Raw genomic sequence first — 13,736 nt, 5'->3', positions numbered from 1 at the left:
TATATATATATTTTTATCTTAATTAATATGTGATCAATTCTTATTTATGCTTACAATTACACATACATTTGAGATCCTTATCGTTTTGTCAAGTAAGGTCATTTGTCGTTCATTATTTCTTTTCCCACGATTGTATAATTAGCGCATAAGAGTTATGACATATATCGTGGAAGAAGATAAAAGATATATTATATAAAACATTAGTCGCAAATTTCAGTTTTATATGATGTTGCAATTCAACTGCAATACGCGCACATACAAATACACTGTCATGTTGTATGTTCTCACTATGCATTCGCGTTTGCATTTTACAAGAAACACAACATACACTATATACGTACATTATATATTTCTGATTATAGATATTGTATAATTAAAAAGGGACTAGAGCTATTATATACTTATCGAATGTACGCGATTCAATCAAGTATAAAAAAATCTCCTTTTCGCGAAAATTTCGCGGTTCATAAAATCGAAGAATCACATCAATAACAGGGTGATATTTCACCTCTCTGCAAACGTCATCGATCGAGAAGGTCGTTCTATTCCACCTCTATATATCGAAGTTAAAATAACTTCGATCTCACGCTGCGAAGCCATATATACATTCGGGTCCCTCCCTCCACCGGGCCGTTATCAGTTTATCGATCGCCTCAAGTTCACGGCCGACATTTGTACTTGTTGGGTCGACGCGCGCATTAAATGCATCATACTTTCACGTCTAGATAAACATGAATTTTTCTGTCTAAATTATCATTGAACGACAGTCTGTCTAGGTAAGGAATCACCGTTTATCACAGGCAGTAGTGCTAGATCCATACTTCCGATATCCGGTTCCACGGTATGGATTCCCCGTAGCTTTTGTATTCGATGCCAGACGAAATTCCTGACGGGCTTCCTCAAGACGAACAAGCCGAAGACGAGGACGCCCTGAAGAGCGTTCACTAGATCGAACGCTGACCACTCCAGAGGGCCAGCCCACCAAGAGACCAATTCCATCATCCAATTGAGACCCATCAGGAAGAAGAGCACCAGGCAGACGACGAAAGTCCGTTTGATTCTGCGGAAGAGTCTCTGATCCTCTCGATCGGAATGCTCATTCCTCGCCATGCGTCTTAACGCGAGCTCCTGCTGATAGCGGCTGATCTTGACAGCCGTGATTATGAAGAGAGTCGTATTCGACACCAGAAGAAGACCGATCGGTACGTAAAAGTACGGCATGGCTTCCGCGTCGGCTGTAGAAGAAGCAATAATAATTAATATACCGATTAATTTTCCTTTCTCTCGGATATTGATTGAAGATGAGAAGCTGAGAGTTATGATGATTCTTTATTACGATGATGGAAATTATTATATGGATATTATCTCTTCGCGTGGATGACGATTGTGATCAAATCGCTTACGTTTCCTCAAATGTTGATTATTTATTTTTTTGCAAGACAATATATCTACAAAAAGCTTTGCTAATGTATGACTGGATGACGTATGTTTGATGACATACATATATACGCGAGATCTGTAAATGGACTCACACTTGAACCAGCAGCTGTCGCTACCGAAAGCGGGCTTGACGTAGGTCATGGGTATCGTGGGACTGAGATCCATCGCCATCGAGACGAGAATGAGAATCGCCGACGGGCCCCAGGCCCATATCGAGTAATAGAAGAACAGCCTTTTGGACTGAATCTTTCTGTACGAGCGATGGTTCACATGGTGACGTACTAATGACCAAGTTTCGATGCACATCACGTTCAGCCAGAAAAAGCAGGCCACGAACGAGAACTGGATGACGAACGCTGAAAACGATACCGGCCATACGGTCTCTTAATTAGCACGTCTGTCATTCGCCTGTCGTTCTTAAAGAGCGAACTGCGACAGCACGGAATAATATTTTACGATATGGTCGAAATTATAACGTTCCTTAAAAGCGTGATAGTCGGATACAAAAGAATACAATATTCAAAATTATAAGAAAATATTACAATTTAATACTCTGCCTATTTCTCTCAAATAGATTCTTGTAATAAATTTAATTAATCGCAAAAAATTCAGGTTTTCTCGTTACAGCCAAGGCTGATAAACAATTATGATATAACATGCATTTTCATGTATCAATGTCACATTTATACACGTTCCTCCACGTTGGATAATTAATTGTCTTACCCATGCTAACGCAGACTTCAAACGGAAATCGCGAGCTCGCGAGTTGCGTAATGGCCAAAGTACTGAAGGCCACCGCCAAGCAACCGCAATAGTGACAAAGGGCTTTCCCGTGGACGTCCCTTAATCGTGGCGTTATCACGTACGCCGCGATGGTGAGAATAAAAAAAGGCACCGAGATCAAGAGCCCACAAGCGTAAACGATGACCCGTACATCCGCGATTTCTGCAATCATATTACATGTTTTATTAAGAGATGTCATGAAAAAGTCTATAAAATGAATTATTGTCTACGTTTCGAATATTTTTTAAGACTATATTGTTTTATATAAACGCATCATGCGAATGAATAAGAATTATCTTCTCAGATTAAAATTCCAGACTTAAGAGAGAGATTGTCAACAACGATTAAATATCTTTGCATAAAATACTTATAAATACGGATAAGATGCAGAGATAGAGAAAAAGTTTTGGTTTTCTTTTTCTATTATTTTGTCCCATTTTGTTCGATTACATACCTTCTTGGAAACAAACGAATACCATAAGTCCCTGTTCGGGCACAATTTCCATGCAGTAGTCCTTACCGGGCATGAGCATGATTGGTGCATAACTGATTCTAGGCGCGAAGATGGAACCATTTAATAGTAAATAATATTTATCCTTCTCGTCTTTCTTCGGTTCTAGCATGTACCTGAAAATTTTCGTGTTTGAGTACGTATGTACGGATACGCGCAAACCTAGACTTGAGAAAGGTGCACAAGACTTGAATATTCAAAAGTAAATAAAGTTATTACCGGGATTCCACGCGAGATATTTCCGAGAAACGGGTTTTCGTAATCTATGAGAAACGAGTTATGCACAAGGAAATAATCGTCGTACAGGAACATTCGATTATGATGGAAATCAAAATATTTGTTTGTGCGGTAGAAAAGAATAAAACATTGTTTTTCACGAGATATTGAATGTTGCTTCTCGATATCTCGCGTCTTACATATTCTTTATACTTGACAAAAAAAAAATCAAAACTCGTAAAGTATACTAGCAAAAAAAAAAAAAAAAAAAAATCCATAAGAGTTGTTAAATTAATCCGTGTTACACAAGGATATGACAGTATCTTGTCAATCGTGTGATAAAAAATGGACTGATTTCTGGGATAAACTGTGGTCATATATTACAAAATTATAATGTTTTTCTAAATCTATATCTGAATTCGCAAACCATAAATCTTGTCGCTCAAGCGCAAATATATAAAAATTGATTATATCTTATATCCGTTATTTATCAATAGTTTGCGACAATGCATTGTCTTTCGCCGTGTCTTATCCGGCGAGATTAAATGCCACTTTGATTTCATCTCCGCTGATTATCATGGCACGATAAATAATTTCTTTTATTGGGAATAATCAATTACATTATCTGTCGCTTGGAGCCGACAATGAGTGCATCTATCAACTTTAACAGTTCATAAATTATTTTTATTAAGATACACAATTTGCTCCTCCGATGTCTCATAACGCGTCTCATAATATCTTATAAATATCTAAGGAATGTAATATCGAGAATGCAGAATTATCAGTAGTATCGATATATATTATAATATACTATATATATAATATTATATAATATACTATATTATATATAATATATAATATCTATATATATTATATGTATATATAATTATAGTATCGATATATGATTTTTCTCGATTTATTTTCTTTAAAAAAAAAAAAATTATAAATTAATTTCATCTTATGTGATTTCCGGCATATTTATACTTCGCGTTATCATTCATAACTTGTCGCAAAATGCAGAAATAATTCGCGAAATTATTCTTCATTATATTTGCTAAATGTAACACATAATCGATAAATTGAGTTCGTACCGAACTCTCGAAGCTAATCGTCACTACGACACGAATGAAAATGGAGTCTTATCGTAGGATGACCAACTGGCGTTCCGATCTATTGATAAGGATATATCGATAGTACGATGTCTATACATTTTATATTATATAACGAGTGGTCTTCAAGAAAAAATAATTTGTAACGCGGCATAAAAGATTACTCAGCTATTTATAAATCCACGATATAATTTCTCGATACGTACTTTCGATCGCAGGGACTTCCAACGATAGCGACGAAATGAGGATATTCATCTCCGGGCACCAACACGCCGGTGAGATTGTACTGGCTGAAGAAGGGCGAGAAGTACTCCGTCAACGAATCGTTCGAGGAGACGCACTTGGGAGGCCCATCCTCGCTTTTTGCAAGAACTTCGTTTACGGGGCAACATTTTCCCACCAATGGGAGCTGTCCGTATTCCTCCGGTATTTGAGTCTCGTTTTGCTAAAAACGAAGATTGAAAGTATTTCGCCGAAGTCAGCGATTTGCAAATATTATTCAAGCAACGAATATTTTCACATTCGAAAATTCGGGAAGCTTGAGGCGTCATCATGAATATGAATAAAGGAGACAATGACGCAAATAAAGCGATAAATAAATTGTCGACGGCGTAAAAGCAAATTATTTATGAGTAAAAACTGGTTTGAGAGACTTCAGGATAGAGATATTTTTCGAAATCATACAAAAAATGTCTGAGATTATTTTACAGCAGATCTCTTAATACTTTTATAAAACTGTTTTCGCATAAATGTTGAGTGTTTGAAAGATAGTCAAATACACAACAATTTATACGTTGCAATACATAAAATAAAAAATTAATCACAAGTTTTTAAATAGTGTTTGCGTTGATCTGCGATCAAAATGTATTTGTATATTTTTTCGCATTAGATATTTCATTCCCCAGTCTTTCCCGAAATTTCTTACAAAATCTCACGCATCGGAAAAGATCACAAATCAAGTGTCTGCCGGACTCTTATCTGGATAGTATCAAGAAACAGGTATCGACAACGGCTTAAACTAAATATAATTCTGCGAGATGGAAAATAGCAAGAAGATCAGACACAGAAATAAAAATATATAAGATCTAAATTTAATCTCATAAAAGTTCTGCTTACCAATGGAATAAAACGTATAATGGGTGGTACATCACTCGTGTGCGCGATTGGCGCCAACAGATACACGAAAAGGGCGCAGATGCGAATGAGACTCATCCTGGATAATATTTACGTCTTGTCAAAGTCTATGAAAAATGTATCTTCGCACAGTTGAGATTTATATCGCGTCAACTTTCAAATATACTTATATTAAATATCGAACACCTTGTAAACATAATCGAACTTTGGATTTTTCATAGAATGGGCTCTACAAACGAGAATGGCAATCTAGCTTTGCTCTGGATATGTCGATGATAGGAGATTAAATCGTACGATGCGCATCTTGGTGACGTTTGGACGGGACAGGCGCTTCCACTCTTCGTCTTTCGTCACTCGATATCATATATTAGAATCTCTCTTGCACATTTATCTCGTCACACCCTGCTTGCACTTATCGATAAGTCTTCTATGTAATGCCAACTTACTAAACGCTTAATCGGTTTCGATTAAAGATCTGAATCCGCTTTCGATTCGGCTTCATGAATTAGCCAGACGGACGTAACTCCGAGGCTCTCGAGAATCATAGAATCAAGATTAGTGATGAATTATCTCTATTGATTCTCGAATCACTTGCTACTTCTATCGTATTTTTTCCGACAATCTTTTTCTCCGCAGCGATCTCTCCGCATGAGTACTCGCGTATCCATCAATCACACTCGATGTCAGGGCGCGTGCTAAGTCATCTGGAAATCCTTTCGAGACTCGTAGTCCGAAAAACCTACGGTGTTAAAAATGGAGACGTTATCGAATAAGTTGATCGAATTTTTTCGCGAGATTTTATTGCATCTATAAACGAAATACCGACTTTGAAAGGAACGATCTTAATGTCTCATTTGCATATTTATTCCGGAGAAATCCGGATCGGATCAAGGCAATCGAAATCTCATCGACGAAGACGTCACTTTCAAAAATCGGTGAGGAAAGTATCGAATGTCGTATCGATACGAGCCCGATGATGAGTGAAGGTCATTGACCTGCGATTCCCGCTATCTCATTATCCGAGAAGCGGATAAAGAGCGGCAAGCAGCGGACCTTATCGTATAGTCCTGCGGTAGTTGCCGGTTATTAACTCATCCGCCATTATATTTCTCCTACTCCAAGACCGGCTTTCAGAAAGTGACGTCGTCGTATCCGCATGTACCGAATAGAGGCGAACTTACGAGAAACTTTTTGACACTGGATCTTCGAGACTTGGCGCGATTGACTCTTACAATAAATTATTCAACACCGGATTATCGATTATCAAGGATCCGTTCATACTCAATCGTCCGATCGTCGGCGAACTCCAACTTATCTCGTTAAATCCTTAGAGATATTTTTCACTGTACACGTTACTCTCTCGAGAATCGGAATTTTATCTTGTCATTATTAATAAAAATTTTCCATGCGGGAGAGATCTTTTTTCCGGCCACTTTAACAGGTAATCCCAGCGGCAGGCATCAAAGTTTGACAGCGTGCTCAGCGATCGATAGGATCCACGCGACACGTGGTTCACCGATCGAAGTCCGAGAAGCGACTGGACGGGCACCGCGATCCGCTCGTGCCTTTATCGAATGAGAGAGCGATCTTTCGCGTGTGGCGATGCACACACTCTGACGAACGTGCCGATGACTGAGCTCGGTGTTTATGTATGTATGTATATGTACGTGATATATACCGAAGGTATTTCGCATCCGCGCGCACGCGGCGTTATCAATTGTCCAAGAGACAAGATATTCGCTTCGATCTCTGGTTGATTCGCTAACTGATCGCGCAATCTGCTGTTCTCGGAAAGACCGTCCCTTGAAGAGGACTCTGTTTAAATTTATCCGAATTTTATTTTTATCTCCCACAAGTGTGACTGTCGCTAAATATCTCGTAAATTGCGCGCTAGTCGCGTAAATTGAGTTAACTATGTTAATTACGTTTTAAGTTCGTTGCACGCGTAAAATATCAATGTTTGCAGAAGGTGTCACGCGTGATTCACGTGAATCATTCGTTGCGCATTCATTGAAAAATCATTTCAATGAAATATTACGGGGAATAGCCAAATATGATGGGACGTGTTATTATTTTATAAAATTCTTTTTGAAACTTTTGGAGACGTGAACGCAAATCGATTCGGACCTTCTGTCGAAAAATCTATGCTTATCACTCGGACATCTGACGCAACGTACACATTTTTTAAAGATAACGCAAACACTTGAACGTTATTACCGTACTATTGCATTACATCAAGAGATTAAGGATAATGCAAATATATATACAATAAAAAAAATTGTAGGAATTCTTTTAATGTGCATTCAGTGAGAGATGAAACCGTTTCTCATTATCGCCAAGACGGAATTCCTTATACAAACTTGTGCTATTTTTATTAAATTGCGATGCGACAGAGGCAAATAATCGCAAGTTATCGAACAAATTCCCGTACAATCTCATAGGAAATGACGTCGACGAAATTCGCCGAAAGCGAGCGTACTTATTGCTAACACATCGCCACGTCATTTGCCTGTTCGAGCCTCCAATGAATCTATTGATTACTTATTGATACGGATTCCTATCAAATAATTCGATTGGCACTTCTCAGAAAGTCTTTAATCAATCAGATCCGGACTTGCTGCGGAACGTATATCTCCGTTTAAGCTTTATGTACGCACAGCGGGATACAACAGACGAAGCGTAAATGAAGGCTGGGTTGTGTTGGCGTCGCAAAGTGTAAAATAGCAAGATATAAAATTAAACCGAGTCTCTATTTCGGTCGGTTTGCAATGCAAACGACAATAACTTGCATTCAATGTCCGGGCTCGAGCATTCTTTAGAAAAATCATTATTATTACGATATATATTATTATAAACGTCCTTTTATCTGGCGCTCTGAGATTAATCTCTTCTCAAGTTCGGAATCATAAAAAACGGATAAGCATTGTAAATTAAAACATGCCTAGAGAAATTAGAATTAATTTCAAAATTTCGATGAATGACATCAAACATCCAGAAATTGTTCGCGTTACATAAAGACGATGAGGAATATTCGTTAAAAAGGAATAAAGAGTAAAATTAAAGTTCACACGATATTATCAGATTGTATTTAAATACAAGCAACTTGATGGCATTAATAACGCGCAGGTGCGTTATTATGGGAACGTGACTTGTGTTATCGGAGCATCGTTTCGAACAAACGATGAATCTCCGAGTCTATAAGATTCTTTTAAAAACGAGCATTGTTTACAAGATCCAAATTCGAGCGGGTCGATTCATCGTTCAGAAGTAAACTCGATTTCCGCGTGGGTGACTTGGAGAGCTTACTTTAGCCGGCCCAAGTCCCGGATTTACGGTATCCAAAGATCAAATATAGAGTATGCCGTAACAGATCGCACGTGAGCTTGCCTACAACTTGCGACTTAATAATCATATCACAAACTACGTCATTCTGTTTGAGGATCCCGGCGAGTTCCACCGTATAATCGAACATCGTCATTAATGGCTAAAATGATAAGGTCACGGGTCCGGGACCCGGTTATAAATATAGCGTTTGACGTAACATGCTGCAAATGTAGCCTCTTCCTCCTGCATATATATGTATTAAACAACAGAGTGAGATACGTCTGGGCGCGAAATGAAAGATGAAAGCGAAAATTCGATGACGTCGCTGCCGACAGCGTGTAGGCGTGCGGCTAGGAAATTCGCGTTGCATGACGTTCAGGACTTCCTACACACGAAGGAAATCCCGAATCGACGTTATATACGTAAAAGGAAAGGCCAATAGGATTGATCGTACTTTAAATTGAAACTCTGCTGTAACAACTCTATAGTAAATAAGGTATTACCATAATATTCGATTTGCATCTGATAATCCCAGGAGTTAATGATTTCTCTGAAACTTTTAGAATAAAATCTCGTATTGAAAAAGAAATATAATAAAATAAGAATATTACGTATTAAGAGAAAAAGCATGATCAATCTTATCGCTTCCTCAAAATCCTCAAGAACCCTATATCCTTACAGCAATTTAATGGTAAAATTATTTGATTTGTGTTTGATAATCCCAGGAGTTAACGATTTCTTTAGAATAAAATCTATTGAAGAAGAAATATAATAAAATAAGAATATTACGTCGTATTAAGAGAAAAAAACATCAACTTCATCGTTTCCTCAAAATCCTCAAGAATCTTATATTCTTACAGCAGTTTAATGATAGAAATATTCGATTTGCGCCTAATAATCGCGCAGGAATCAATGATTTTTTTGGAATTTTTAGAATAAAATCTCGTATTGAAGAAGAAATATAATAAAATAAAAATATTATTAAAAGAAAAAGCGTGATCAACCTCATCGCTTCCTCAAAATCCTCAAGAGTCCTATATCCTTACAGCAGTTTAATGATAGAAATATTCGATTTGCGTCTGATAATGACAGGAATCAATGATTTCTCTAGAGTTTTTAGAATAAAATCTCGTATTGAAGAAGAAATAAAATAAGAATATTATTGGGGGAAAAAGCATGATAAATCTTATCGCTTCATCAGATTCCTAAGGAGCTCTATATCCTTAAAGCAATTTAATGATAGAAATATTCGATACCCCGATACTATCTCGATTATTTTCATTTCCTAAAATTTTATCTTTTTCGTTGAAGGATAAAAAAGTACTTTTGCGCTAAAATGGAAAATAAAACAATTATTATTCGAAAGATGTATTGTTATGTAAAGACTACATTGATATTCACGCGGAGAGCTCAATGCCGGTCTGATATTCATTTCATCAAATCGTATCGCGAACTATACTGCTCTCTGTTAAAACATTTCGCACTTCAAGTTCGAAGGCAGTCGATAACGTAGCGTGTTTACGTGGCGCACAAACACTCTTTAATAATCTTTTTATTAAATTAATTAATCGCAAAAAGTTGAATAGTAAACTTTAGTGAATAATCGTGAAAGTTTTGCGATTCGAAAGAGAAACGGCTTTCTGAAAGTTTCGCGAAAAATATTCAACTATTCAGCCAGGAACGCTGAACGCGGCAATCTCTCGTAGTGTAATATTAAACTTTCAACGAAAGGGGCTCGGTATACAAACGCTCCAATATACGCTCAAAACTATCCTGAAATTTTGCCTAAAGGCATGTCACTGGATCGTCAAAATATTGTTGCTACGAAAGAGTTCGCCGCGATACGAAGTGGAGAGAGACGCTCGGTGACCGAAATCTGTGGCAAAACTTTGGACATAAAACTTTTTCGTTCCTTTTTGCACCGGGCGTGAATTATTTAAGCAAGCTCTTCCCAAATTTGTATATTTGTGCACAAATTTATTTCGCACCGTTTACATTATTATTACGACTCTTTCTTCTCTATTTCGATTCGCAACGTCTTTGTCGCGTTGTCTACGTTCAATTCTCGTTAATTGATACGATATATCCTTTGATACTATTTTAAGATTCGGAGAGGAATCTCGAGTGAAGAAAATATAATAGCATGGGATTCGTTTGGCTCAGTGGCAAAAGTGCGTAAAATTAAGAGTAGGAGATAAATCCTAAGACCGTGTCCCGTTGTAGCCCTGTTATTTTTCCGTCCGCTCATTCAGGCGGGAGCAGACTTACTTAAAGCAGATTACTTAAACATAGTGCGCAATTATTGATAGCTTTAATCAAATGCGAAGGCTATTCATATAAAAATAATACATGGGAGTTTGCAGAGGCTGTAGCAACTTGCAAAAATATATTGGAAGAACTCGATAGACTCTCGCTAAACAAAGAAGCTTATAATAAACAGTTTGTTGTTGAACTGCTTTAAACTTCTTTGTTTAGCGAGAATCTGCTCAAGTTCTTGCAATATATTTTTGCAAGTTGCTACAGCCTCTGCAGACTTCCATGTATTTTTTTTTTTTTTTCATGCAAGTTTCCTTTCCATTTGATTAAAATTATCAAGACTTGCGTACTATGTTTAAGTTCAATTAAATACTCGATATTTCTAGAAATGATTTGCATAAATACTGGAAAAAAACACGTCAATGTTATGAAACGATCCTTCGCAAACATTTATCATCAGCGTTTTTTCCTCTTATAAAAAAGATATTAATTAATAAGAAAAAAGTATATTTTTTATACTGACCTGATTTACGATCAATATTCCTATCTATATTATTATACATAGGAATATTGATGGCAAATTACTATAAAAACATATTTTTGTAGTAATTAATTTCTTAACAAGTTATCTTTTATATATAATAGAGTATAAATAGAAGTATTTTCATCGTAAATTAATATAAAAACATGTTTTTTTTTTTTTAATTTATCTATACTATGTATTATAGAATAAAAGATGACTTAGAACCTCTTCTCTGGGCAAAGCTCAAGGCTATAGACTTTCTCGGTTTTATGTTCGAATATTCATTGATATAATCTTCGACGATCGTGTGGACGATCGCAAGGTTTCAAGAACCGGATTCAAGGCGATGCAGGTTTTTTTCGAGCAAAGGGCCGAAACGCGCGGTCGGGCGACGTCACACACGAAATTGTCACGAGTCTCGCGTGCATCGACGGTCAGTGACGTCGGTTTTCTGCTTATACACGCATCGTGTACGCTTCGCGGCGAACGCATTGACGTGGTCCACGCGACCTTGACAAACGTATTTCCCCTCGTCTTTGCCTTTAAGGTGCAAATAAATTCAGCGAGCCCTGTTATAACCTTTCGGAATTCAATAAGCCTTGAGAAATATTACACGTGTCTCAGTTAGAAATTATAATACAAAGTAATACGCAAGAGGAACTAGTTGATTTGAATAGTAGAGGTCATTCAGAGTTATGCAGAGAAGATAATGCAATTCTTTTACATGCGCGAAGGAAATTATTAACTGTTAATTATTATTATTCCTCTTTCACGCGACTCTTGAACCCTGTTCTTCCCGAAAAAATTTAATAATCTTTATAATCAGTTAACTAAATAAATAATCCAAATATCTCAGCAAATATCAGGCTTCATCGCGCGAGATTGCCCTTTCGCGCAAAATAATGGAATTAATTCTCAGTTCGTCGATCGCAGAAGCGCGGGAACGGAAATATGGCTTAATAAAGCCTCGTCGCGGACCGCCATGATGTTTCCCTCCCCTCGCCCTTCCCGCGGATCCCTTCCCTCACCGCCCTTTTTAATAAAAATATTTTTCCCCTTCCGTCGTGGTTCTTTCCCTCCTACGAGAGCCCGGCTTCATCCCTCTCGCTCTCTCGCTCGCTCGCTCACTCACACTAACTTGTGGTGTTAGGGTGAACGCGATTTGGGGTCCCCCTCTCATGGAGGCACTTAGCGTGAAGGTATTTGTCTATCGAAAACTATACCCTCGTTGCGCTCGCACCGAGGAATCCGTCCCCCTCGCACGTTCTTTACGAGATTTCCCTTTACGAGAATCGCGCTGTTTTTCGGTGGAGTGTTCGATAGTTAGTGACACGTGTGCACGATTTGTGGACACGAAGGAAAAATAGAAACTACCTCCGTCTCCCTATACTCTCTCGTTCGATAGGGACTCTTCTATATTCCGATATACCCTCGTCACAAACATGCCAAAAATACGTGACCTTAAAAACTTATAGAGAAAATCGTAAAGCTATGAAATTGTTGAATTATCTTATTGTATATAATGACTTATCATATTTGAAAATTAAATTTATATATACATATGCATATAAATTTAATTTCCAAATACAATGATTAATTGTTATACAAAACATATATGTATATAAAATTGTATTATATATACAGGATGTATATATAATGTAAATTTGATTAGCGTTGCTTGTAATCAAATCGAGTGAATCTATGTTATCTAAAAACCAGATGGCCAAACGCACACATATATACAACGTCTGTACATTAATTATCTCTAAATATTTAAATCTATTCTATCTAAATTTCGTATTTCATGAAATTTCGAGGCTGGAGCTTCAACGCAAATGGAGCTTCCGTTGTAATAACGCGTTGCCTCCCTTCCCTTCGACTATTCTAGATATTTTCGATCCACCAGTCTACAGGCATGCATATTACGCGTCGAGGGAGTTCCAAGCGAGGGAGAGAGGAAAGGGGAAAGGGTGGATTTTGTTTTGCAAGATGCACATATACAGTATGTCGCAACGAGGCGATTAAACGATCGTAAAGCTTAACGTTTCACCGACGACCGGCCTCCAGCAATCAATCGGTCCCATTGTGGCCGATGTTACCTTCGGTACACTCTGTATACGACTGCACATATATATACAGTATAGGCTCTCCCTCTGTTTCCCTCTCTCTCTCTTTCTCTCTGGTACTATCTATCTCTGCTGCTCTATCTATCCGTCTCTTTCCTCTCTTCATGGTCGGTACTCCGCTCGCGAGTCGCTGCCTCGGGGCGAGGGATAAGAGCATATCAGTGCTGTCGCCAGTATGACCTCTTGCCCCGTTCCAGAATGGATACAACAAATTTTAATATAAATTTGTTATCATCGTTAATTATACGAGTTTTTTAAATGTATCTAATCAAAATAGATAATGTATGTATTTTACATGTATATATATATATATA

The 13,736-nt window shown here is 37.5% G+C and overlaps 1 protein-coding gene across 3 annotated transcripts; it reads right to left on the bottom strand.

Moving 5' to 3' along the window:
• Positions 1 to 461: 461 nt before the first annotated feature.
• Positions 462 to 6,799, bottom strand: LOC115234188 (G-protein coupled receptor Mth2-like). 3 transcript variants are annotated; one of them, XM_029804997.1, is made up of 8 exons: positions 6,375 to 6,799; positions 5,176 to 5,932; positions 4,266 to 4,504; positions 2,678 to 2,850; positions 2,164 to 2,385; positions 1,533 to 1,796; positions 822 to 1,235; positions 462 to 721 (listed from the first exon to the last, which is right to left on the bottom strand). In XM_029804997.1, exons 2-8 carry the CDS (start codon positions 5,269 to 5,271, stop codon positions 708 to 710), a joined length of 1,422 nt encoding a protein of 473 aa, XP_029660857.1. In that variant the 5' UTR covers positions 5,272 to 5,932; positions 6,375 to 6,799; the 3' UTR covers positions 462 to 707. The 3 variants fall into 3 exon arrangements, with proteins under 3 accessions (XP_029660857.1, XP_029660855.1, XP_029660856.1); XM_029804995.1 differs by having other exon boundaries at positions 462 to 1,235; XM_029804996.1 differs by having other exon boundaries at positions 462 to 1,235; positions 6,475 to 6,799.
• Between the last annotated feature and the right edge of the window lie 6,937 nt (positions 6,800 to 13,736).

Source organism: Formica exsecta, unplaced genomic scaffold, assembly GCF_003651465.1.
Source record: "Formica exsecta isolate Colony F162 unplaced genomic scaffold, ASM365146v1 scaffold196, whole genome shotgun sequence".
In the NCBI taxonomy this organism is placed as follows: domain Eukaryota; kingdom Metazoa; phylum Arthropoda; class Insecta; order Hymenoptera; family Formicidae; genus Formica; species Formica exsecta.
This window is presented reverse-complemented; position numbering and strand designations above follow the sequence as displayed.

Coding starts and splice junctions, on each gene's coding strand:
- LOC115234188 (XM_029804995.1), bottom strand. CDS start 5,271: ATGAGTCTCATTCGCATCTGCGCCCTTTTCGTGTATCTGTTGGCGCCA. Junction 2,851..4,265: donor GGAAGTCCCTGCGATCGAAA/GTACGTATCGAG, acceptor GAAAATTTTCAG/GTACATGCTAGAACCGAAGA. Junction 2,386..2,677: donor ATTCGTTTGTTTCCAAGAAG/GTATGTAATCGA, acceptor ATATGATTGCAG/AAATCGCGGATGTACGGGTC.